Here is a 22,964-nt window from a genome sequence, read left to right as displayed (position 1 = left end):
AACTGCCCTTAATCAAATTAACATGGAATATTATGAAGCTATTAAGTAAGGCCCCTATAAACTCAAGATATTAAAGTGTTATTAAAGGCTGTGTATAATGCATATGTATCCACATAAAATACACATGTATATTGTGTGTGTAATGTATCCATCACATGCATGCAACACCCATATAAACATACTTAATACATTCCTATTATACAAGTAAACATGTATACACATTAAAATGGCAGTTAAGTGGAAACAGCCAGTATAACAGCACACCCACGAACTACAAAAATGTAAAAATATGTGCATGTATTTGGAAACTAACATGGAAATTTTTCTTTAATTTGTGCAAGAGTAGTAGAATTATAATTGGCTTTAATTTTTTTCCCTTAGTATTATATTAACTTTTAAAGTGTTTAAAAGGGAAAACAGTTGTTTTTGTAAAACACAAGAAGGCAGAGCACCTCAACCAGATGGAAAAGCAGAGAATTTTCTGGGTGGGCTGAAATGAGAGCAAAAGGCAAAGAGAAAATGACCACTGCCCAGCCCTAACCAATGGAATCCCTCAAGTCTGTCTCCAAGGCTCTTGTGACTAAACAGGAACTCTGGCCAGAGTCAGAGGTGCACATGACCGCAGGGGGACAGGTGGGGCTCCCCGCAATTCGCGGTCACAGGAGCAGCCTCAGATCCTGGAGGAAAATACCAAACAGGCAGACCATCTGCTTCGATGAGGCAGCCAAGGCCCCTCTGTTGATCACATCTGCCCAGATCAAGGGATTGACTGAGTCACCCGCTTAGGGTCTCGGCCACCAGACAAAACCCTGAGCTTGTAACGTGGAGTTCCTGCCCGGCGCCGCTGCCTACCCCACCAGGAAGCAGCCACCACTGCGCGACCCCCGGCTGTGTGTTACCAGAGCACCCGAAGACTGACCGGCCCAGCACTGCTGCGGACGCTGATGTAGGTTCTAGGAACATGTTTCAGTTAACTTCCACACTTTAACAAATTACTCGCTACAGAATTTAGGCTTACAAAGTATGTGACTAGATCAAAGCTCTGTAGGATGCCACAAGGAACTGATTCATATCTGTAGATACACACATACACACAAGCACACACACATATACAAGCACATACACACGCGTATGCACATACACACATACAGCTGTGCACACACACACATACACACATATGCGTATTTATATTCAGCACCTACCATGTGGCAAGCACAGTGCTAGATGCTGAAGACACGAGAGCAGACAGACAGAGGCCCAGGTGAGTGAGGGCAGAGCCAGGGAACCAGACCACGAAAACACGATGTGCTACTGCCCAGAATGCGCTCCAAATGACACTGCTGGCCCCAAAAAGAGCACACCCAACCTCAGGAGACAAATCTCTCTCCTCAGAGAATAGTCTATGTGCTCTAAAAGGGGAGAGTTCTAGGAACATGTGACACAGGATCACTGGAATAATGTAGAGCTTTCCAGGCAAACATGGGGGCAGGAGAATGGGAAGGAAACGGAGAGGACAGTGAGAAATGACACTCATCTGGATATTTTTTAAAGTATCAGCCACCCTCCTCTGTGTCCTAGTGAACCCACCCGGACAGCCTGCCATAAAGTGGCCAAAGCCGAGGCGATACGGCACAGAGGTGGGGGTTCTGGGGCCGGTCGTCCCGGTTTGCGGCCCAGCACCACCCCTTACTATGAGCAAGATGGTTTCTCTCTGTGCCTCAGGCTCTTTGTCTGTAAAATGGGGATGATGCCACTGCCCACTTCAAAGAGTTGTTGTGAGAATGAAACGAACGTAAAGCCCCTGGTGCCTGGACCATAGTAAGCTCTTGTTTCTAAATAGCTTGATTCTGCTGTTCACTAACTTTTCTGGAACAGTTACTTACCTCTCAGCCACAGTTTCCACTCCTATAAAATGGGACAGCAATGTCAATGTCAACTCCCTTATCTTCCTTCCCTAACCACACACCTTACAGAATTAACTCTATAAGTCACAGAAATCTTTCCAGCACTTCTATTCTCTAAAACACACACCCCTTATTCACTGAACTTTTTATACAGGTCAGAGAGAGGAAGACAAAAAAACAAAACACTAAACAAAAACCGTCCTCAAAGCTAAAATGCAGTGACATCATCTACACGCAGGTTGCATTTCTGTATCTGACAGCTGCCCACATCACAGAGACCGCACCCAAGGCAAGAGGTCCGGCTACCCTCGAGCTCTTGAAACTGCACAGCCAGGAAACACGTCAGTGCAGCGCTTAACAGCACAGACTTGGGCACCACACAGCCCAGGTTCACGTTCTTGCTTTGTCATTTTATGACCCAGGACACATTACCTAACCTCTTAAATACCCCGTTTCCTTCTTCTAAAGCGGCCTAAGCTACCCACACAGGACAGCCGGGACGATGAGTGAACGATGCGGAGCAAGCACTCAGCACAACGCCCGGCGCGTAACGAGTAACCATCAGTACTGCCGCGACCTATGCACAGACTCGAAACTACATTAACCCAGAACTGATGCCTTTTATTTTTAGACAATTATTTCACCAACAAGCACAGTAAGGGAAACAGAACCAGTCCTCGCCAGAGATGAGCCAAAGAGCACTGGAGCCAGAATGCACTGGAAGCAAGGCCTGGGGGACGTGCAGGGCCCCATGTTCTGGAATGTGTGCGCCCTGGAGGAAGGACCTGGCCTGCCACTCCCCACAGCCCTGCCTGAGCTCGCTGCCAGCTGGGCCAGGCAAGACAGCTCCCTGCCCATTTCCAAAGCAGGCTGGCAGGCCGTGGGCAGCAGGCCACGGCCAGAGGCTGCAGGTGTGTCAGCCAAGAGGGCAGCCATCCACGCCCCTTATCCTAAAAGAGTCGGCACGCACGCTGAGACGGCCGTGGGCCAGGCCAGCAGAACCAGCGAGATGCCCCATGAGATAGGGGAGAAGGTCCCAGCTGCAACCAGGGGCAGCTGCCACAGGCCAGGAGATCACCACCAGAACAACATTCCTCACTAACTGCCCCCAACAGTCTATACAACTGACAGAAAAAACTGCCACAGAACTCCAGTGAACCAGCAAACTGCAGGTATTATCTTCAAAATCAGATGGAGGCTGTACACGAGGATCTTGACTCTTACCTTGAGACTCTTTCCAGTAAGCTGTGGTGCCCAGCCTGAAGTGTTGATCCCATTTTACAGATGGGGAAACTGAGACCCAGAATGGAGCAGTCCCACAGCAAGTTAAAGGCAGAAGCAGGATTGGACCCAAACACTGACAGAGGTTCTCAAATCCCACTACCCACAGAATCTCCCGATGGGCTTCAGTGGGGAAGTGAGGACACTGCATTTCAACAGACACGGGGACATAAGCAAACACTCGTGCTGACACGGGCCCCACAAAGCTCTTTCTCTAGACGGCTTTGTTGGGGAAGGGGGAGACATTTTTAAAGTTCTCTTCAGGGAAAATGGCAGAACTCTTTCAGGGGCAAAATAACCCCAGTAGTTATTCTACAGGATGACTTATACCTCATAGCTTAGAACCACAATTAAACCACAATTAAAATAACTGTGACCAGTGGACTAATCTCAAGCTTAAAGGAAAAAGTAGGAGAGAAAAAAATCCCAAACCTGCATCTGCTCCAATAACCCGGTCAGGGTTTGCAGCCAGGTCATAGTTTGAACATACTGCTCTGTGTTCATGATTTTGAGCTCAGATCTTAATTCTGGGATAATTGCACCAGTTCGCCAGCCGTGCTTCAGAGTCAAGTCCTGATTGCAAAGATCACAAAAAGTCAACATTAATCTCAACAGAACTTAAACCATTTCACTACCTTTCCCAGATGCAACAGGCATTCATTGGATTACTCTTTAATTGTAATGGTTAGTTATTAACCAAGCTGAATTCAACAAATTACATCTAACTAAAGCCAATTTAGCCCCAGGCTTTGACCATTTCACCCTAAGAAAGTTTCTGTAACAGAAATAACTGCTATGAATCCCAGCCCCTACAGAAACACAGGATCTGGCATCGTTAACCATAGTCTGTAAAACTACATTAGGTCAGGGACAGAAAAAAGCTCAGCTGAGATGTTCCTGAAGGTCTTCACTCAGTTCGTCCACAGAGCGCTGGGGGACACCCACTGCGTGCCAGGCCTTGTGAGTTATGGGGAACCACAGAATCTCAGACTTGGAATGGTCACACAATGTCAACATACATGATCGTGTTTTCATTCCAAACATGGCAATCCCACGATTTGACAATAGGCCAGTATACCCAATATCAGTGATGTCCCAGGAAATCTAAGCTATACAATCATCATACTAAATGGTCATTAATGTTCTCACTTGGCAAACATTTACCAAATATTACAACTTGCCAGGCCCTGGCCAAATACTGAGGATAAAATAGTGAACAAAACTAACAAATCCCTGCTCTCATGGGAAATACAGACAAAAAATAAGCAAGTAAATACACAGTGCAGGTGGTGATAAACACAATGGACAAAAATCCAGCAGAATAAGAGGGAAAGGAGTTACCATTTTATACAGCGTGGTTAGGAAGACCAGGCTGATAAAGAGAGATGGGATTAGAGACCTGAAGGGAAGGAAAGTAAAAGTATGCAAATACATGGGAGGAGAAAAATTTTGGCTGGAAAAACAGCAAGTACAAAGGCCCTGGGGCAGGAACATGCTGGGAGTGGGATGGGTTAAGAAATAGCAAGGCCCAGGGGTTGGGGGGGGCAGAGTAGGAGAGAGGGCAGAGGCAGGAGGTGCCTTCAGAGGGAGGCTGGGGAAAGAGATCAAGCAGAGCCTTGAGGACAGCTGTAAGAAATTAAGCTTTTACTCTGAGGGAGAAAGGGATGTTTTTAAGAAAAGAGATTTTAAGGGTTTTAAGGAGAAGACTGGTATATGGTTTACTATTTTGAAAGTTCACTCTGGCTACTCACCTCAAGCTAGAATCCCGGCTCTGTAAGTCCTAAGAGTGTCTACCTTCTCCAGTGGTTGAATTTCTTTAAACCTTTCAATAGTTCTCTCTGTCCTATAATATATGAAACCCTACACACAGCACACTCTTTTAAATAGTCCCAATGGTGGCAAACTTTTGAAGGTGGACCTTATTTCTGAAAATAAGTACAAAGTCCTCTGGAGCATTCCTAAGACTAAAGTACATGGTAATAAATTAATAATAATAAAACTCATTTTCTCCTTTGCCCCAAACCGGCTCTCAAATCTATTCCAAAGAGGGCACCAAAATGCATTTTGAGAAACAGCAGCAACACTGAATGTAGCAACATTCCTAAGGTCATCCCCTTGAAGGGTAACAATCTTCACTGTCCACATAATTTCTGACAAGTTGATGAATTAGTCTTACCACTTTAAAACAGTGGTTTCCAAACTTTAGCATGGCATCCAACTATATGCTGTCTACAAGACACTTATTTTAGATCTAAGGACACACACAAGCTGAAAGTGAAAAGATTAGAAAAGAAATTCCACGCACAGAGTAACCAAAAGAAAACAGAGGTGGCTATACTGATATCAGACGAAACAGATTTTAGGTCAAAAACTTACAAGACACAAAGAATGACATTATACAATGATAAAGGGGTCAGTTCACCAAAACTATATAACAACTATATGTGCACCGAACAGCAGAGTTCCAAAATATATGAAGCAAACATTAACAGAACTGAAGGGAGAATAGACTGCTCTACGGTAACAGCAGGAGACTTCAATACCCACTTTATATAGTGAATAAAACCACCAGACAGAAGATCAAACGGGAAGTACAGGACTCAAGCAACACTAAAACCCAATCAGACCTAACAGACACAGAGAACTCCACCGAACAAAAGCAGGATACACATTTTTCTCAAGTGCTCACAGAACATTCTCCAGGATAGACTGTATGTTAGGCCACAAAACAAGTCTTAATTTTAAAAGACTAAAATCATACAAAGTATCTTTTCTGATCACTAGGAATGAAACTAGACATCAACAGCTGAAGAAAAAACCGAAAAATTCAGAAACGTGGAACTTAAACACCACATTCTTAAACAACCAGTGGGTCAAAGAAGAAATTAGGAAATACCTTGAGACAAATTAAAGTGCAAACACAACCTACCCAAACTTCTGGGATGCAACAAAAGCAGTGCTAAGAGGGAAATTTATAGGTACACCAACAATAAAAATAGAAGAAAGCTCTCAAATCAAAAACTTAACTTTATACTTCAAAGGATCTAGAAAAAGAGGAATAAACTAAACTGAAAGCTAGCAGGACAAAGGAAATAACAGAGACCAGAGCAGAGATAAATAAAATAGAGAATACAAAAACAACAAAGAAAATCAACAAAACCAACAGTTGGTTCTTCAAAAAGATCAACAAAATTAAGCTTGACTAAGAAAAAAAGAAGACTCAAATTATTAAAATCAGAAATGTAAGTGGTGACACTACCAATTCGACAGAAATAAAAAGGATTACTAAAGAAAAGTACTGTGAACTATTGTATGCTAACAGCCTGGATAAAATAGATGAAATGGAAAAATTCTCATGAACACACAACCTACCAAGACTAAATCATGAAGAAACAGAAAATCTGAACAGACCTCTAACTAGTAAGGAGATTGAATCAGCAAGCAAAACCTTTCCATCAATGAAATGCTGAGGACCAGATGGCTTCACCAATGAACTCTACCAAACATATAAAGAAGAATTAACACCAATCCTTCTCAAAGTCTTCCAAAAACTAAAGAAGGAGGAACACTTCCTAACTCATCCTATGAGGCCAGCATTACCTGATATCAAACGTAAGTGTGAAAGACTGCTGAGAAAAGACAGCTCGACCCCACCCCGAGAGCTCCTCAGCAGGTCTGGGGTGAGGCTGACCATTTGCGTTTCCAACTAGTTCCCAGGTGATGCTGATGTCACCGGGACCGCACTTGACGAACTACTGCTTTGTGAGCACTTCTCACAGTGCTAAGACCTGTATGTGCGTGTCACCTCAGGGCCACGTACCCATGTGCCTCAAGGGTGGCACACAGTGAGCCACCCCCTCAGAGCCTGCAGACCACACAGCAAGAGGTCAATGCTTGTGATGTTGCATTGCCTGGCTGGACTCTGGGGGTGCCAACATCCTAAGAGGAGCACTTTATATTCCTACTTTACTACGCACTTTTGTATACATTACCTTATTTCACTCTCCTTACAAACGAGGACATCAGGGCTTGAGGGAGGTGCCCAAGGTCACAGAGATAATGACCAGCAGAGATGGGATGAAAACCTCAGTTTCCTAAGTCTGAGCCCACGATTCCTCCCACTAGGCCTCCAGCCACTGGACAGACAGGATTTTGCGGCGTGTGTGCCAGAGTCCCCTGGGAAGAAGGTCACTAGACACAGGCACTGGGATCGCCCTCTACCTCCACCACCTTTGCAAATTCGGGCTCCGTGGCCCTCAGAGGGGCTCGGGCACGTGTGCTCTGGCCGACAGTCAGCAGAACCAGAGGAACACAGACGTGCACAGATGGGGCAGGTCCTGTGTGCACCAAAATTCTCGGAAATATCAACAGTGGAGTCTGACAGCCAGACACAACCTGACCCCTGTCACTCCCGTGACACTGAGCTTCACTCAGACTTTGCGAGACGTGTCCTGTGCAAGCTTGCTTGGAATCATTTACAAACATAAATTCGTTCCATAAGGAACCAAGTGTGGTTAGAAATGTGACTAACTCAATCTTGCTCCAGTTACAGACTAAATCATAATTCAAGTCCTGAGACACTCGTCATTCCAAGGGGCATGAAAAGCCTTGTTTTCACATAATAGCTATTTCCTGGAAATGCCATTTTGTGCTCTTTCAAAATGACTGGCTGGAAAAACCCTGAATGATGTTTATGAGCTTTTATGGTGCATTTGTATGTTTCTGAAGCTTAATAATAAAAGGAAAAGGAAAGAACATTGGCATTATTTCTTACCATTACTCAAATGGAAAGATTTTTTTTTCTGATAAACTCAGTAAATTGCTAATGTCACCATTTCCAAAAAAGTTTATCTTTTTCATGACTGATCAGTAAAATATGAGACATTAAAAAAAAAAAAAGTGGCCCACTCCTTGGCTTTTTTGAAAGCATGAAAATGGTCTTAAACAAAAGATAATTTCCTAATAAGTGGGCCTAACAGTATCTGTCCCCAGTAAAGAAACAGGAAGAGAAGTTCCTCACCGCCAGGTCACTGTATATATGGTCACCAAAATACAAGACTTTAGATCCCCTCCATCCAGTAAGCTTCAAAAATTCATATAAATTGCCCTGCAATAACAGAAAAAATATAGGTATATGATAGTAAGACAGAGACTTGTATAATCCATGGCCCAGAACATCTACTTTTTTAAACTTAAAAAAAAAAAAAAGGTTTTTGCTTTTAATTTCAAATATCAAAATATTAACATAAAAAACACCTTTATGTGAAATATTTCAGACCTTTCTTCTAAGTCAAATGTCCTTTTCAAAAAGAATTCATACTATATATACCTCTTTGTAACTAACTTTTTTTTACATTTAACATTCTGTGACCATGTCAATATTCACCTGCTACCTAAATTTAGCAGCTGAGAACCACCATGATTCATTTTACCAATTCTCTGATGTTGGACACTTACCTGGTTATCTATTTTGTAACTTCATGATAAATATTCTTACAGCAAAGTTTTAGCTACATCTTAATAATTTTGTGAGGCTCACTTCCCAGAAGTGGAGTGGCTGTATCAAAGCTGATCTTTCAAGGCTAAGAAAGAACACTTTGTGCCAAATCCAGAAATGTATCAGTATTAAAAAAAAAATTGTACAGTATTGAATAGTACTGTTTTCTATAATTTTATGTTATAAATATTACACAAATATAACAATTTTTAAAGAATGAGATAAAAAAAACAGTAACTTCAGTAACACAATAATGGTCCGCAATTCAATCATTTACTCAAACAATGAGAGCATTCTATGATACCAAAATATATCAAAACTGAACATAAAACACAACTATCAGGAAATTATTACTAATTTGAATGAAATGCCATGTGATCAAATGCTTCTAAAGAGAAATTTTCAAGGCTTACTACTGGCATCTTAAATTTTATATCTTATGGAAAAAATGCATTGAATTTTGTTTTTAAAAACTGTTCCATTCTGAGTTAATTCAGACAAAGCCCACTGAAAATACATTGACTTAAGCTTAAATTCCGCCACCAAGCTATAACCAGTCAGTTCCGGCAGAGCACTGAGAACCACACCTGGCACAGCACTGAGAACCACGCCTGGCACACAGACAGCCTCAGCCAACGCCAGCTGTTACCATCGTAACTGATCACCGAGCACAGCGACAAAAGGACAGATTGGTCATGAGATACCTGTTTGTAAATCTGGCCTTTCTGCAACTTGTGGATTTTATCCCAGAGTAAGACGCCTTTCTCATTCACCTTTCGGAAAGGTCTACCAACAGAAACAGGAAACATTAAGACATGCAGGAGCTGTGCAGGCTGTGGGCTGTATGAGAAACTACACAGTTACCCCCCAAAAACGGAAAGGAGCATCACAAACCAAAACCAAAACCAAAACCCTGCCACCCGTTCCCTGGCCTAATGCAATACACCCCAAACTGTGGACCCCGCTATACAAAGGAGTTTAGTGAAAAAAGAACTCCAGGGTCAAATAAATTTGGAAAACACTACGCACTATACATGTCCCTCTTTAAAAGTTACTGATGGTTCCAAAAAGCCTGCTTATAAAGAAACTTCCTTTAACCCAGAGTTCCCAAGCTGGTTTGACCATGCACAAAAAAAGCTTATGGAAATAAAGCTTAGTACATTTATCTAGCTTTGCACTTGAAATTCAAGCATTCTAGATATAAACCACATCAGAGAACCGGGCATTTTATTTTACGATGGGGTGTAAGACTAAAGGCCTCGTTTCTCACCCTGGAGGTACTAATCCAAAAAAACAAGGTTTGTTTGTCCTTTTTCATTTTAAGGCAACATTTATTTGGATTGCATTTCTGGTTAGAAAAATACAAACTCACTGCAAAAAATTCTGGAAAATACAGAAAAATAAGATGAAGAAAAGGAAAATCACCCATAATTCCAGTACCCAGGTAGAAACACCATTTCCGTGGCTTTCAGTCTTTATGTATCTGTTATCTTTCTCTTTTCTATGAATTAAAATGAGGATCAGTTGTGACATATATCTTCTTTCCTCCAATGCTGTGAGCAACTTCCCCTGTGATTAGGGGGTCTTCATACATCACTTTTTACAGTCATAAAACAATTCCGTTGCATTTTTTTTCAAATACCATACTCTTAATAACTGCATAATATCCCCTCATTAGGAAGTTCCTTTAAGTTGTCTCCACCCTTCATCATTATAAATAACACCAGGATGAACACAGGTGGAGGATTCTTAACCCAGGCACCTCGAGTGAGGGAGAGAGCTGTGCTGGGACCCCCGGGGAAAATAATCTAGGACACTGCTCTGCCACTGTTACAAACATGACAAAGTGGAGGAGGTTGTGGTGAAAGGAGAGATGTGGCCCTTCCCCTGACCACCCCCTGGAATCTAACAAGAAAACGCAGCAGAGCGTTTTATCAGTGACCAAGCAGCAAGCCAGTGTTCACAGCTGGTTTTGATCAACACTCTAGCTTTCCCTGCATTCTCTTGAATTCTCAGTCTCTGCACACAGTTCTTGGGTTTGCCTCCTCTTCCAGGAGTAACTGTGACACTTGGAAAAGTGGAATTTAGCATCACAAGAGGAATTTAGCCCACTCAACACTAACTACAAGGCACCAAATTATGATGCTTTTAATCACCTAGCAAAGAGGAGGGGAAAGCTGCATGACTACCAACTGCAAAATAGAGAAATGAGAGGCAAAAGCGTTTCAAAAGCAGGCCATTATTAAACAAATACGAATTATTCTTATAATTCTAGTGCAGTAACTCTCAATACTATTGACATTTGGCGGGGATGAACTCTTGGTGAACTGGTCTGTCCCACAGGTTAAAAGACATTTTAGGACCCCTGACCCCAAGTCACTGTACGCTAAGAGCACACCCAGTTACCATCACAACCCAAACTTCCCCATTCCTCTATTTCCCAAGGCTACTATGGCAGAAAGACTTCATCAAAGTTTTGGAGAGTACTTGATGCAAAACCTGTGTTGCAGAGAAGTTTTGCAAAATCCAACCGCAATCGTCAATGAACCATTCAGAGCTCTATTTAAAGAGATACGCACGGGGGGGGGGGGGGTGCTTGTTGCTGTTGTTTTGTTATGCTTCACAGTGTGTCTGCATCATGAGATCTAATTTACTGTGTTGGTAATTAAGTTTGGATTTTTCATTGCTGTCGATCGTTTTCTTAAAGCTGAACTCCCTGAAGCAGCCTGTGTTGAATTACACCATTTCAATAGGCACAAGCTGTCTGCTATGTACTAATCCCACCTTCCTTGCAATTACTTGCTCGAAGGGTTAAAAATCAAAAGCTATAATGTTAGGTGCTTGTGATTTTCCAGTTGGATTTCATCTAGACAAATAAGTATTCACAGCAGCAAATGAAGAAAATCTAGACCCTAGAAAGACAGACACTTACCTCCGCTTATCATTAAAGAAGTTTGGCTTCTCGGCCTGCACAATGACCACATCAAACAGGTCCCTCCAGTCTTTTCCAACAATATACCTCATCCCTTTGTCCCTAGAACAACATGCCAGCCGGTTAGTCTAAGGTTAAAGGGGTTAACCATTCTTGTGACTTTTTCTTCCAAATTTCTAGCTTCTAAAATACACAGAATATAGGAAGTGAGCCCGAAGCCAGTAAGTAAACGCAGAAGAACTTACACAAAGCTGCTGGGGCTATTGGTGATGAGAAACATCTTCTTGCCGTGATCAGCCAGCTTGGCCAACACCGCGCGGGTCTGCTCGGCATAGCAGACGTACTTATCTAAGAGCAAGAGAAAAATGAACACTCAGATCCAGGGTGAAATCAGTCCGTGTGCAAGTGCTTCCTAAGTGGGGCAGGCGGGTCCAGCACCGTCTGCGGCAGCTGGGGGAAGAAAAGCCTTCAGGAACTTGATTCAGAGCGGTGTATTGGTACCCAGTGCATCCGTAACCAAGACCCTGTTCTCCTTACTCTAAGTGGAAAAACCTAAGTGGCTGCAGCTGCCAGCTCCTCTCCTTTTGAGTTGGGATTATGTCAAGTTCTGAGACAAAGGGGAGGGAGACAACTGAGATACAAGGATGCAAAGTCCTTGCACTGTACTCAGAAGAGGTCCTGCAGCCCCTGCTCAGCGCGTGGAGTGAGAGTAAAATGCCTGCAGGATGACCCAGCAAAGGGAAAGGCTGGTCTTCACGATAACGTCGGGTACATACCAATGTCTGCTTCGATTGCCCTGTACATGATTCCTTTGATGTGCACGTCCCGAATTGCATCCTGTCAAGAGAGACATTTTCAATCAGTCAGAGAACAGCTAAGATCGCCTGAGTGCAAGTGAAACGGCATTTGGGATAACGTCTGTCGGCTGAAGGCAGACAATCTGAGCACTAAATGAAATCCAAATTCCGGTCCATTTATCAGAGGCAGCCCCTTGGGAAGAAACTTAAGTTTCCATGGTGATAGCAGCAGTTTCCAAAGCAACTTTCAAGAGTCACTTAGAGGAGAATTGGTGTGAACAATTCTGAAAAGAGCCCCACAGGATAAACAGTAATTTATATGCAGTATCACAAACAAATGATTCCAGGTCATGCGGACAAAGGGAATTATTGCTCTTTGCATCTTTGCACCCTTCTCTAGACCCCAACAGCAGGTTCTGTGATCTAGAAAAAGAGGCAGAGGCCAATGATGGGAGCCTCCTCTCACTGCTACCAGAGAGGCAAGGAACTGTTAAGGAGCTTTCAAGTCAGGCTGAGATGCGGTCCAGCTGGCAGACGCAGGGAAGTGCCCAGGGATGCAGCAGCCAGACGCCTGGCAGATATCAGAGCACAGCCCCTCTCAGGTGGCTCTGAGAAGGCGGGAACTCCTGGAGGCCCAAGGAAACTTTCTGGCGCCTGTAGCAAAGGACAGGGCTGCAGGAAAATCTGGGCCATAAGCCTTCAGAAATTAGCAGAAGCTTACTGTCAGGAATGAGCACCTTTGCACTGGAAGCTCACCCTCCATTACCTGCCAGCACAGGCCTGTTTCAACTTCACATCAGCAGAAGGCAGAGGTTAAGAGCAAGCCAGAGCCCAACTTTCAGGTCTGGAATCCAAGCTCTGCTCTGTACTAGCTTGTATGCTCTTGGGCAAGTTACTCAACCTCTCTGTGCCTCAATTTCTTTATCTGTGTAAAATGAGCATGACACTACCTCAGGGCATGATTGTGAGAATTTCATTAGTTAGTATGGATAAACGATTCAGAAAAGTTGTGCCAGGAACACAGGAAACTACATGAGTTCGCTATTAGTGGTAATAATACTTAAAGTAAAAACTGAACTTTCTAGGAAACGTCTTTCCTCATGAATGCAAAGGGTTATTACATAACTACAAGTGATTCTTAGAGACGAAGTATTTGTGTGAGCAAAAAGAACAGAAACTAAATATTTAAATAGAGTTCAAATAACAACAGACTGATATTGAGAAACTATAATTCATCCTATATCTTCCTAAAACCCATGATTCAGGGCAGTCAATATTTAAAATGAGTCTTAAATACATAATAAAAACATTGTAGTTTGTAAATATGGATCTTTTTATATTACATGTAAATAGATGCTTAAATATATATATATATTAGAAATAAATGAGAATATCCACAAACACATGTGAACATGAATGCAAATTTTAAAACATACACAAAGTTGTATAAGTGGTGTGTGTATATATGCACATGGAAATTCAGATGACAGTACAAGTAACCTCTTCTTTTAACAACAAATTTGACTGATGTCCAGTTCTCCTAACATAACACAGCATCACGACCCCCACTGTCGACCCCACCTTGACATCTTTGTACAGGTGAACAGGCTCGTAGTCAATGTTGTTCTTGAGAAAGTACTCGTTCACACAGGACAGCAGGGTCATCTCGGGCAGGGAGAAGATGTCCATGAACTGCTTCATGGTATTCCCATGAGAACTCTGCGGGCAGGGCGGGACACGTCAGCACCAGAGGCAACTCCGCAGCAGGTGGAGGTGGCGACTGAACCTGCACCCGGGGTGCTGGTTGTCAACCCGGCTCCCTCCCCCAAGAATGGGAAAATTCTAGCAATAAAAAGCTAACAGTGTTCGCCTTGTTTCTTGTCATTCACGGCAGAGCTGACTCTCTCCAGGCATAGCTGAAATAGCCAAGCCCTGACTCTCCCCAGAGTCTAACCACCCTTCGTTTCCACACTCCTCCATCCCACTTCCAGACCACACTCTTTCATCAAGCACAGAGGAAAGCTGGCACATTGATTCTTGGACATGGAATGGCATAAAAAGCCACTGAACTCTCCTGAATGTGAGCCCTCCACAGACAGCCCACATGGGAGCTTAGAAAAGAGTCTTTCTCTGAATGCCTTCGACTTACACTGAGTTTACCAGCTGACTAGGCATCTTCCTTGCTATCTGACAATGCAAACAAGACAGCACATCTAATAGGATAAGAAACAAAAATTCTGAGAGCAAAGAGGACCACAGAATTTAGAAAGGGAGAGTATAGCACAGGGAAATATATACGAGATCTTATGGTAGCTCACAGTGAAAAAAAATGTGACAATGAATATATATATGTTCATGTATAACTGAAAAATTGCGCTCTAAACTGGAATTTGACACAACATTGTAAAATGACTATAACACAATAAAAAGATGTTTAAAAAAAAAATTAGAAAGGGAGAGGTTTCCCTGAGGCACAGGGTACCTGCCGCCCTTAATCTCAGGAGAGGCGACAGCTGCCAAGCTGACGACCCCCAGTGACTTAATCCAGAAGGTGGAGACACACCAAGGGAGGTGGCAGCAAACGGGTGGGTCTGATGAAGGTGTGAGAAGCCTTCATCAGTTAGGGACAAAGGGCTGCAAAACAAGCACTTTCATGAATGAACCCAGAGGCGACCAACAGACTAATTTCTCCCAAATCGAGGGTCTCTCAAAACACAGTCCCAAATTCTCTTGTCAATTCCCTATGAGCAGCCAGAGAGTCAAGCAGTTCAAGATCCAAAAGCTCCCAGGCCAAGTTTTGAGAAGGAAAAAGACAGGCTGCTTTAAATAAATAAGTAACGTCTCAGTACCTTTCCGTAGAAGTCGCTCATCTGCTCCAGAGGCACGTGGGAGCCCTCGTACATCTCAATGACTTCTTCATCGGGGACCACACTCAGGCCTCTGGGAAAACCACAGGCGGGGCGGTTAGCGTCAACCAGAGAGAGCAATGGTGAGACTTCCAGCAACGGCTGGGATTTCTCAACTGGGGTGCGAGACACTGTTGTCACAAGGAGGTGGGATGTGCCACCATGGTACCTGCTACGAATAGCAGGTGAGGTGCTGCTATGATGATTACTACCATTCTGCGGGTAAGCCAAGCAGGGGAAAGGGTAGCTGATGCCGCGCGGCACCTGCCGGTGCAGACAGGAAGGCCACACAGTCATTCACGTCACTCTCGGCAGTCCTTGGAGGGAGCCACTATCATTCTTCCCATTTTCCAGCAGAAGCAACCGAGGCACAGAAAGGTCATGACCTTGCCTGCGGTCACCGAAGCAGAAAGTGGTGGGTCAGGACTGGATCCCAGGCCTCCTGGCTCTTCAAAATCCCCACATCACACTGTCTCCTTCCGCAAGGTGCAAGGCCTCCTAACGCCTTGCCTTGGGTGGGTTTTTGAGGGGTTTTTTTTGATGTTTTTAATACATCAGGGAGAGAAAGGCTTTTTCTGTCTCCATCATCCTCCTGCTTCTGACACTCTACTCTAAGGTCAGTAATGAGGTAGAAAAGGTCATGCACCAGGCTCAGGTGGACTAAACCCCGTGACGCAGGCAGGACGCCTGCCACCGCCTCTGGGATGAATGGCCGCACGTGCATGGAAGGCCAGTTTCCCCGTCCGTAAGGAGTCAGGGTAACATCCACCACCTGCCTGCCTCCAGGAGCTGCAGCAGAATCCACAGCAGAACCTGCAAATGAATCCAGCTCCTCCACACACAGGGAAAAAAAGAAGGCTGGAGTCTGAGTGGCCTGGCTTCTACCCTTGCCTCTGCCACCAGCGCTGTGAGCAGGTACTTCCACCTGGACCTTGACGGTCTCGGATTTCCTCACCTGGAACCGCCCCTCTAGAATCTTATGAAGGGAGATGTCTGTTCCCCCACTCACTTCTCTAGAGGAGAAGGCACCTAAGAAACAGGCACCAGGGGTGAGGGAACCACAAAACGAATAGTGGGAACACCATGCTGTACTACGGCAGGACTGTAAATAATACAAACAGGCTGCTTATACAAAATCTCTTGGCCAAGATTAAAATACATATAAAATAAAATTTATGTTTGACACGTAGCTTTAATGAAAGTATCATTTCAGCCTTCTCCTTCTCCACCCTTATCTTACTTTGAAAACTATCTAAGGGGATTCACTGAGGTTTTGCCCCCGACCTTGATTAACCTGTAACAACTACTGGCCTTTGAAAACAACACAGCACTGAACTTCCCTTTGTCTCTGCTCCAGAAATCAGACACCAAGACTAAACCAGATCATTCAAGACAGTGACCTTGGAAAAAAGCTCTTGCTACAGTAGCAGCAGTCAGGGGTGAACACCCCTACGACTCTAACCCTTAGAAAGAGGATATAAAAATCAAAGGGATTCTGCTGGGTGAGTTACTTTTCTGCCCCCAGACTAGGCACTGCCTAGTCCTTGGGAAGCCATGCTACCTCTAAGACATATCCACAGGCACGTGGCCACAAGAGCTGCGTCGTTAAGACCGAAGTAAACAAATGTCAGCAGCTCAAGAGACACGGTGAGCTCAGTGGGTCACAGTCAGCTGAATTCTGCAAGAGGCTGTGCCCACAGCACACGGAACTGCTAGAGACAGGCTCGGGCAGACAACGCATCTGAATGCAGCCTCAACCAGCGCTGAAATCAAAACAAAAATTATCTTACACGACCCTGTGTGCTTATGAGGGATAGCACTAAGCAGGCTGGCCATCACCTCCAGAGCCGAGAGCCCTCCAGAGAGCTCCCTTACGGTCTGGGCACACGTCCATCGTCTCCTGGGTCACTCTGCAAGGCGCTTACTGATGAGTTTACTTGGGTGGCTTCCCACCTACACCCCAAGTTCCTTGAGGACATCCGTACAAGCCAAAGCATTAGCATCTAACATGGTAATAGGCCTGATAAATACTCTTGAAAGAGGGAAGAATGGGTAAATGAATGAATGATTCACAGATACAAACACTGCAACCCTCCCCCATCCCTAAACAGTCAGTGGGTTTTGAAACTCAAAGCCACTTGGTTACTTTGGGTGAATCAAATTTACCTCCTCTTACTCTTACCTGTAAACAGTTCCTAGCTGGATGTAATGAAAAGCATCGATCTTCATCAACACCGCCTTCAAAGACATAAGCACATCCACAGATAAATAATGCACAACAATTCGCATATTTAATGAGAATTCCAGGTGTCACTGTAAATCCTACCAACATTAAGTTGTCGTAAACAAAGAAGCTCACTGTATGATTCTGAAAGGTTTGCTTGCTGATTTAAGAACTGTGCAACTCATTAAGGAAATGGCTTGTCTGCAAAAAAAAGATATGACAACCAGCTCCTCCTCAAAACATCAAAAATGGCTACTGGGAATAAGCCGTATTTCCCAGGGGCTAAACGCCTTCATGCTCTTCCAGTACAGTCTCTCAAAAAAGACTTCACCCAAAGATGTTTTGGATAATTTAGTTCTGCAGCCCCAAAGAACATAATTTAAAATCCATTACATGTTCAGCAAGGAAAAGCACCAGAGTACATTTTATTCCCAAACAAGTGAAACTGTAGAAAAACATGAGAATCAAACCTACCCGCTGCACGTCATAATGAAGTCCACGAATTGCAAAGTTTGGGTCATACTCATACTTCCTGATTTCCACGGGATACTAGGAAGGAAGAAAGGAAGGAACACGTTGCAGCTAACGATGTACTAAGTTCAAGACAGCGTCCACATCTGGCCCTTGTATGAAGGCCGAGGTGGCTGGTGCACTCTGATGGAAGCTGGGGTCAGAAGGGACAGACCACAGCTCGCCCCTCTACTTCCAGACCAAGTGCCTCCTGGCCGCAGAGCCCTCCCTCCTGCCCACCCCACTCCTTGTTTATCTGCCCCTGCACAGGTGAGGCCTCACCCCCCCAACTTTTCCAGCCTTAACTGCCCCCTGCCCTCAGCAATCAGTACAGCCTCCCTCCCACTCAGGTCTAGAGACACCCTCTCTCAGTGCATGGCTCCCAGTTACAGCTCCAAGGCTGTTTCAGAACACAGCTTGGCTTCCCCGCTATTTTCTAGTCCTGTCCCTCTTCCTACACAAAAATCCCAGCCTCCTCCTTATTCACTGCAGCAGGCATCAAAGTCCTTCCCTTTCTCCCCAAATCCCAGAATTAGAACACCAGTAACCCACTGATAGCACCAGTGTACCGAGCTGCACAGCAGGACCCACCAAGCCCATTTTACAGATGGGACACCAGAGGCTCCAGACGAAACAACCTGGCCTGGGCCACACAGCGCGGGTGCAGTGGGGCAGGCAGTCAGGTCCCCCCACCCCCCTCTGTCCTCAGAGCACAGACCTGAGGACAGAACATCCACTCCTGAGTCTGGGGAGGCTGCATCCCCGGGATCTTCCAGTCACGATGTAAACTGCTCACCTAAAATCCTAGACAACTAACCACTGATGCAGGAAACCTCTCCGTGTGGCTGCCCTGCTAACTCCTCAGGCACGGCCAGGGTCACGTGTGTGCCAGAACACTTCCTGGGCCCACCAGGCTGAACCACACGCAGCAAGTTTTCAAGCTAAGCTGCAGGAAGCACTGAGTCAAATGTCACATTTGGGCTCTTTTATCTATCACCTGCCATGTGTGCCAAGAAATCATTCAGTGCTATTTTCACTCCTGGGTACTTCCAAGAATTCTGCACACTGTGGATGGTCCTGCATTTTTACCAACATACATCACACACACACACCACCAACACACAGCACCACAGTCCTGTTTCCTTGAGTGAGGTTAAGGAACTTCCCACCTCTAGAATCTCCTTTTAAACTCAGGAGTGATGAATAAGGGGTAGGACAGGAGGAAGAAATTTAAAATGAGGCGCGAGAGAGAGGCATTCTGCCTGAGCCATGGCCACGTGCCACATACTGTCCCAGGTGCATTACGGGACTTTACTTCCTGCTCACAACAGCAACACGAAGCCGAATGATCACAGGAGTCGAGTCGAGGAATTTGCCTGGGCTCACAAAGATAAATAATGGTCGGGTCAGTACTTGAGCCCAGGTCCATATCACACCCACATCCACCTCTAACCACCCTGTAATTAATTCTGAACACATCCCGAGCCCCACACAACATGCTCTTCGCTTCTGCGACAGCAGGTGCTGAGTTTGCGGGAAGGATTCCCAGGCACCGGGGAGCTGGCTGGTTCAGCTGAGAGACGGGGCGTGAATACGAGGAACAGCACCCATCTCTGCACGGGGACCGCTAGGAAGTCTGGCAGCTCCTTTCCAAACAAGGCTCATCCGGACTCCCCAGCAGGACACAGATGACACAAGGAGATATGGCCCCGCTCCCACTCACGTACCCTGCCTGTCACTCTCCCTGTGTGTTCTCAGGGGGCCACTCCTGACGGATCCACCATGTTTTTCAAACAGTCCAGAGACTAGAGAGGACGACCCGGAGAACTGACAGAAGCAGCCAGAAGAGCCTTGACAGGACAAAGTGGTGATGAAGAAACAGGCGCCGGTGCTGAAGGACCAGGTGTCAAATTCTAGTCCTACCATGTGCTGGCCAGGTGATCTTGGGCAAGGTCATCTGTCTCTCTGAGCCCCGGTTTTCTCATCTCCAAAGTAAGGACAACAAGAGCCCTAACGATGTGGACGCTGAGAGGATTAAGGCAAAAGACGCACCCGAGGAGTCGGGCAGCGCCCAGCACACGGCAAACGCCCCACAAGGCCGAGCTGCTCTGCTGGACCGGGAACTGGGAGGCCTGGGCTTTGGACCCACTCTCCCGCCTTTGCTCCTCCCCTGGTGGGCTTCGTGAGAGTCACTGAACCTCCAGGCCTCTTCCTTCATATGGAAAGTAAAATGGTCGGACTGGAGTGATTTCTATGCACCACTCCCGCCCGTAAGTTGTGATTCTCCATCACACACCCAGTCCTCATGATGGCCCCTTCCCAGCGCGCACACACGGCAACTCTGGTCGGAATACCGCCAACAGCACCATCCGGTCAAGGAAGCCACAGGCTCCCACATCAGCCAGGAGGTAACATGTGTCTCCAATGACCTATGGCTAGACTTTCTGGACTCCTCATAGTTTAGAAACTTCCCACCAGCCAGAAGAACATGACTCACCCAATGTGTCACGAAAATACCAGTGTCTCTAAAAGCAGGAAGAAATATAAACAATAAAAGACCTTTACTCGGGATTTGTATTAAAAATCTGATTTAGGCGTAGTCTGGTTTCCTTCAGTACCTGGATCTGTTCCAGTTCCAAGTGCAATCTGGACAGGCTAGTGTGTGTAGGCAAAGAAAAATCAAGGTTTCTCCCTTAAATTGCTACAGACATGTTCTTTACAGCTTCAAGCAAAGTTAATACTTAAATACTGCAGAGAACCAAGGAATTCCCCGAGAATTCTGCAGCTTGGCCACATGGCCCCTTCCCAGATAACTACAGAGCTCTGGATAGAGCTCGTAACCTCTACATTACAACACTGCCCGTGAGTTCCCAGGGGCCAGATGCCTGTAAATATATCCATTTTTCAGAGGTCTCAGCTGGACATTGAAAGTAACCTAAATTATGACTCTAACTAGAGGCAGGTCAGAAGGGTATAAAAACAAAGCTCTCCAAAACCCACACAAAATATGAAGCCAGGGCAAAATGGCCTGCATCAGAGTGGCAAGTCCCCAAGAACGATACTCTAACTCATGGTGGAACGCAATGAATATGTCAAGTATTTACTGAGCATGTACTTGTGACCAGGCCTGGGCACATGGCAGTGAACAAAACTGACACTGTCTCTACCCCTAAGAAGTCCCATTCTATGGTGGGCAGGCCAACCATAAAGAAATAAACATGTGGTACAGTGGCACACAGTGACAAGTCCTACAGAAAGAATGCAGCACAGGGGTCCAGAGAGCTGGAAAAAAAAAAGAGGAGCAAGGCTTCGGGCTGCCCGGAGCCAGGCGGGATGTTCCACACCAGAGGAACTGGCAAGTGCACGGGCCGGAAGGCAGGAGCATGCACGGCGGTTCACGGAGAACAAGGCGGCTGGTGTGGCCGGAGCAGAGCGAGGGCAGGTGGCAGGAGGCTGGGAGACCGGAGCACAGGAGGCCATCTACGTCACCCAGGTGTGATGGGAAGGCCGGAGGGGGCTCTGGGTCCAGGAGTGAGATGACTCATGTTTAAATAAAGGTTCCCTGTTGCTGCCAAATGGAGAATGGATGAAGGGGCAAGAAGAGAAGCCAGGGGACCAGCCAGGAGGCTCCTGCACCATCAGTGGCAGGTGATGGTGGCTTGGAGCAGGGTGGTGGCAGCAGGGGAGGTGAGAAGTGGATGGAGACAGGACACATTTCGAATGAGTGAAAAGAGAGCTCGCAGCTGTGCAGTGACTTCCCCCCCAGAAAGTCCAGCACAGACAGGAAGAAAAGCCTAACCTCACAGTGGAGAGACCTGGCGAACACCACCTCTGCCAGATGATCACGGCCAGCATTGTGGGGGAAAGCCGGGCCAGGGGTTGCACCCTTGGTACCACGTGGTGACGATGACACCCCACGTCGGTGCTCCTCCTCCCCAAGTCCACAACCCCAGCCTCAACATGAGAGAACATCAGAAGAATCCCAAGAAAGCAGCAGCCTAAGAAGCACCCAACTAGTTAGTACTCCTCAAACCTATCAAGCGTGCCAAAAATAAGGAGCTTGTGAGAAACTCTCACAGCCCAGAGAAGCCCAAGGAGACAGGACATCTAAGTGCAGTGTGATGTCCGGGATGGGATCCTGGAAACAGACATTAGGTTAAAAACTAAAAAAACCTGAATCAAGTACAGGCTTTAGGCAGTAACAATTTATTAATATTGGTCCTTCAGTGGTGATAAAGGCACCACAGTAATGTAAAATGTTACCATTCGGGGAAACCAGGCGTGGGGTATACTCTCTGCATTACCTTCGCAACTTCTCTGTAAACCTGACCCTCTTCTAAAAGGAAAGGTTTATTTTAAAAAAGAGAGAAAGAATCCGTAGCATTTGCTGAGAGATCAGAGGTAGAACAGAGGAGAGCGGGAAGGGTCAGAGCTGGTTGCTAGGCTTTGGATTTGAAAACCTGGGTGAACATCAGTGCCCACTAACAATTAGGAACGCTGATGAGTGTGAGAATCCAGGCGATAAAATCAAGAACTCCCCTAACACCCCCTTTCTACCCCTTGCTAGACGTATGAAGTGAATACACAGATACAGTTATTACCCGATACTTATTTCCATTTTTGTAAACACTTGTTCTTGTGGAAAAAAAAAGAGAAAGGGTAATTATGAAGGGGTTGGAACTTTTACATTTCCTTTTGGGGAAGATGCTAAATTGGAAACTTACTGCTCTATTACTGTGCATCTCAAAAGCAGATGCCTTTCATCTCTACAAGTACTTGCAGTCTTTGGCAGGAAAAAATGGCACTAGACTCAATGCTTCCAACAGCGTCTTGGAAGAATTATTTTCAAATCCAAAACAAGAGAAAAATCGCATAAGCATAATTGCTTCCATTTATATGCCTGATATAATTAG

At 45.4% G+C, this 22,964-nt stretch overlaps 1 protein-coding gene across 1 annotated transcript in view; it reads right to left on the bottom strand.

The window, feature by feature from the left end:
• Positions 1-22,964, bottom strand: part of NT5DC3 (5'-nucleotidase domain containing 3) — a 55,969-nt gene that overhangs the window by 6,553 nt on the left and 26,452 nt on the right. The window contains exons 3-12 of the mRNA XM_032493459.1: positions 18,016-18,090; positions 17,500-17,555; positions 15,261-15,351; positions 13,993-14,130; positions 12,391-12,451; positions 11,860-11,962; positions 11,615-11,716; positions 9,387-9,468; positions 8,206-8,292; positions 3,618-3,758 (exon numbers count right to left, since the gene is read on the bottom strand). Of these exons, the coding sequence (XP_032349350.1) occupies positions 3,618-3,758; positions 8,206-8,292; positions 9,387-9,468; positions 11,615-11,716; positions 11,860-11,962; positions 12,391-12,451; positions 13,993-14,130; positions 15,261-15,351; positions 17,500-17,555; positions 18,016-18,090 (936 nt within the window). The remainder of the gene's footprint in view (positions 1-3,617; positions 3,759-8,205; positions 8,293-9,386; positions 9,469-11,614; positions 11,717-11,859; positions 11,963-12,390; positions 12,452-13,992; positions 14,131-15,260; positions 15,352-17,499; positions 17,556-18,015; positions 18,091-22,964) is intronic.

Source organism: Camelus ferus, chromosome 12 (genome assembly GCF_009834535.1).
Source record: "Camelus ferus isolate YT-003-E chromosome 12, BCGSAC_Cfer_1.0, whole genome shotgun sequence".
Classification (NCBI taxonomy): domain Eukaryota; kingdom Metazoa; phylum Chordata; class Mammalia; order Artiodactyla; family Camelidae; genus Camelus; species Camelus ferus.
Note: the sequence above shows the minus strand (reverse complement) of the source record. Positions and strands in the feature narration are given on the sequence as shown.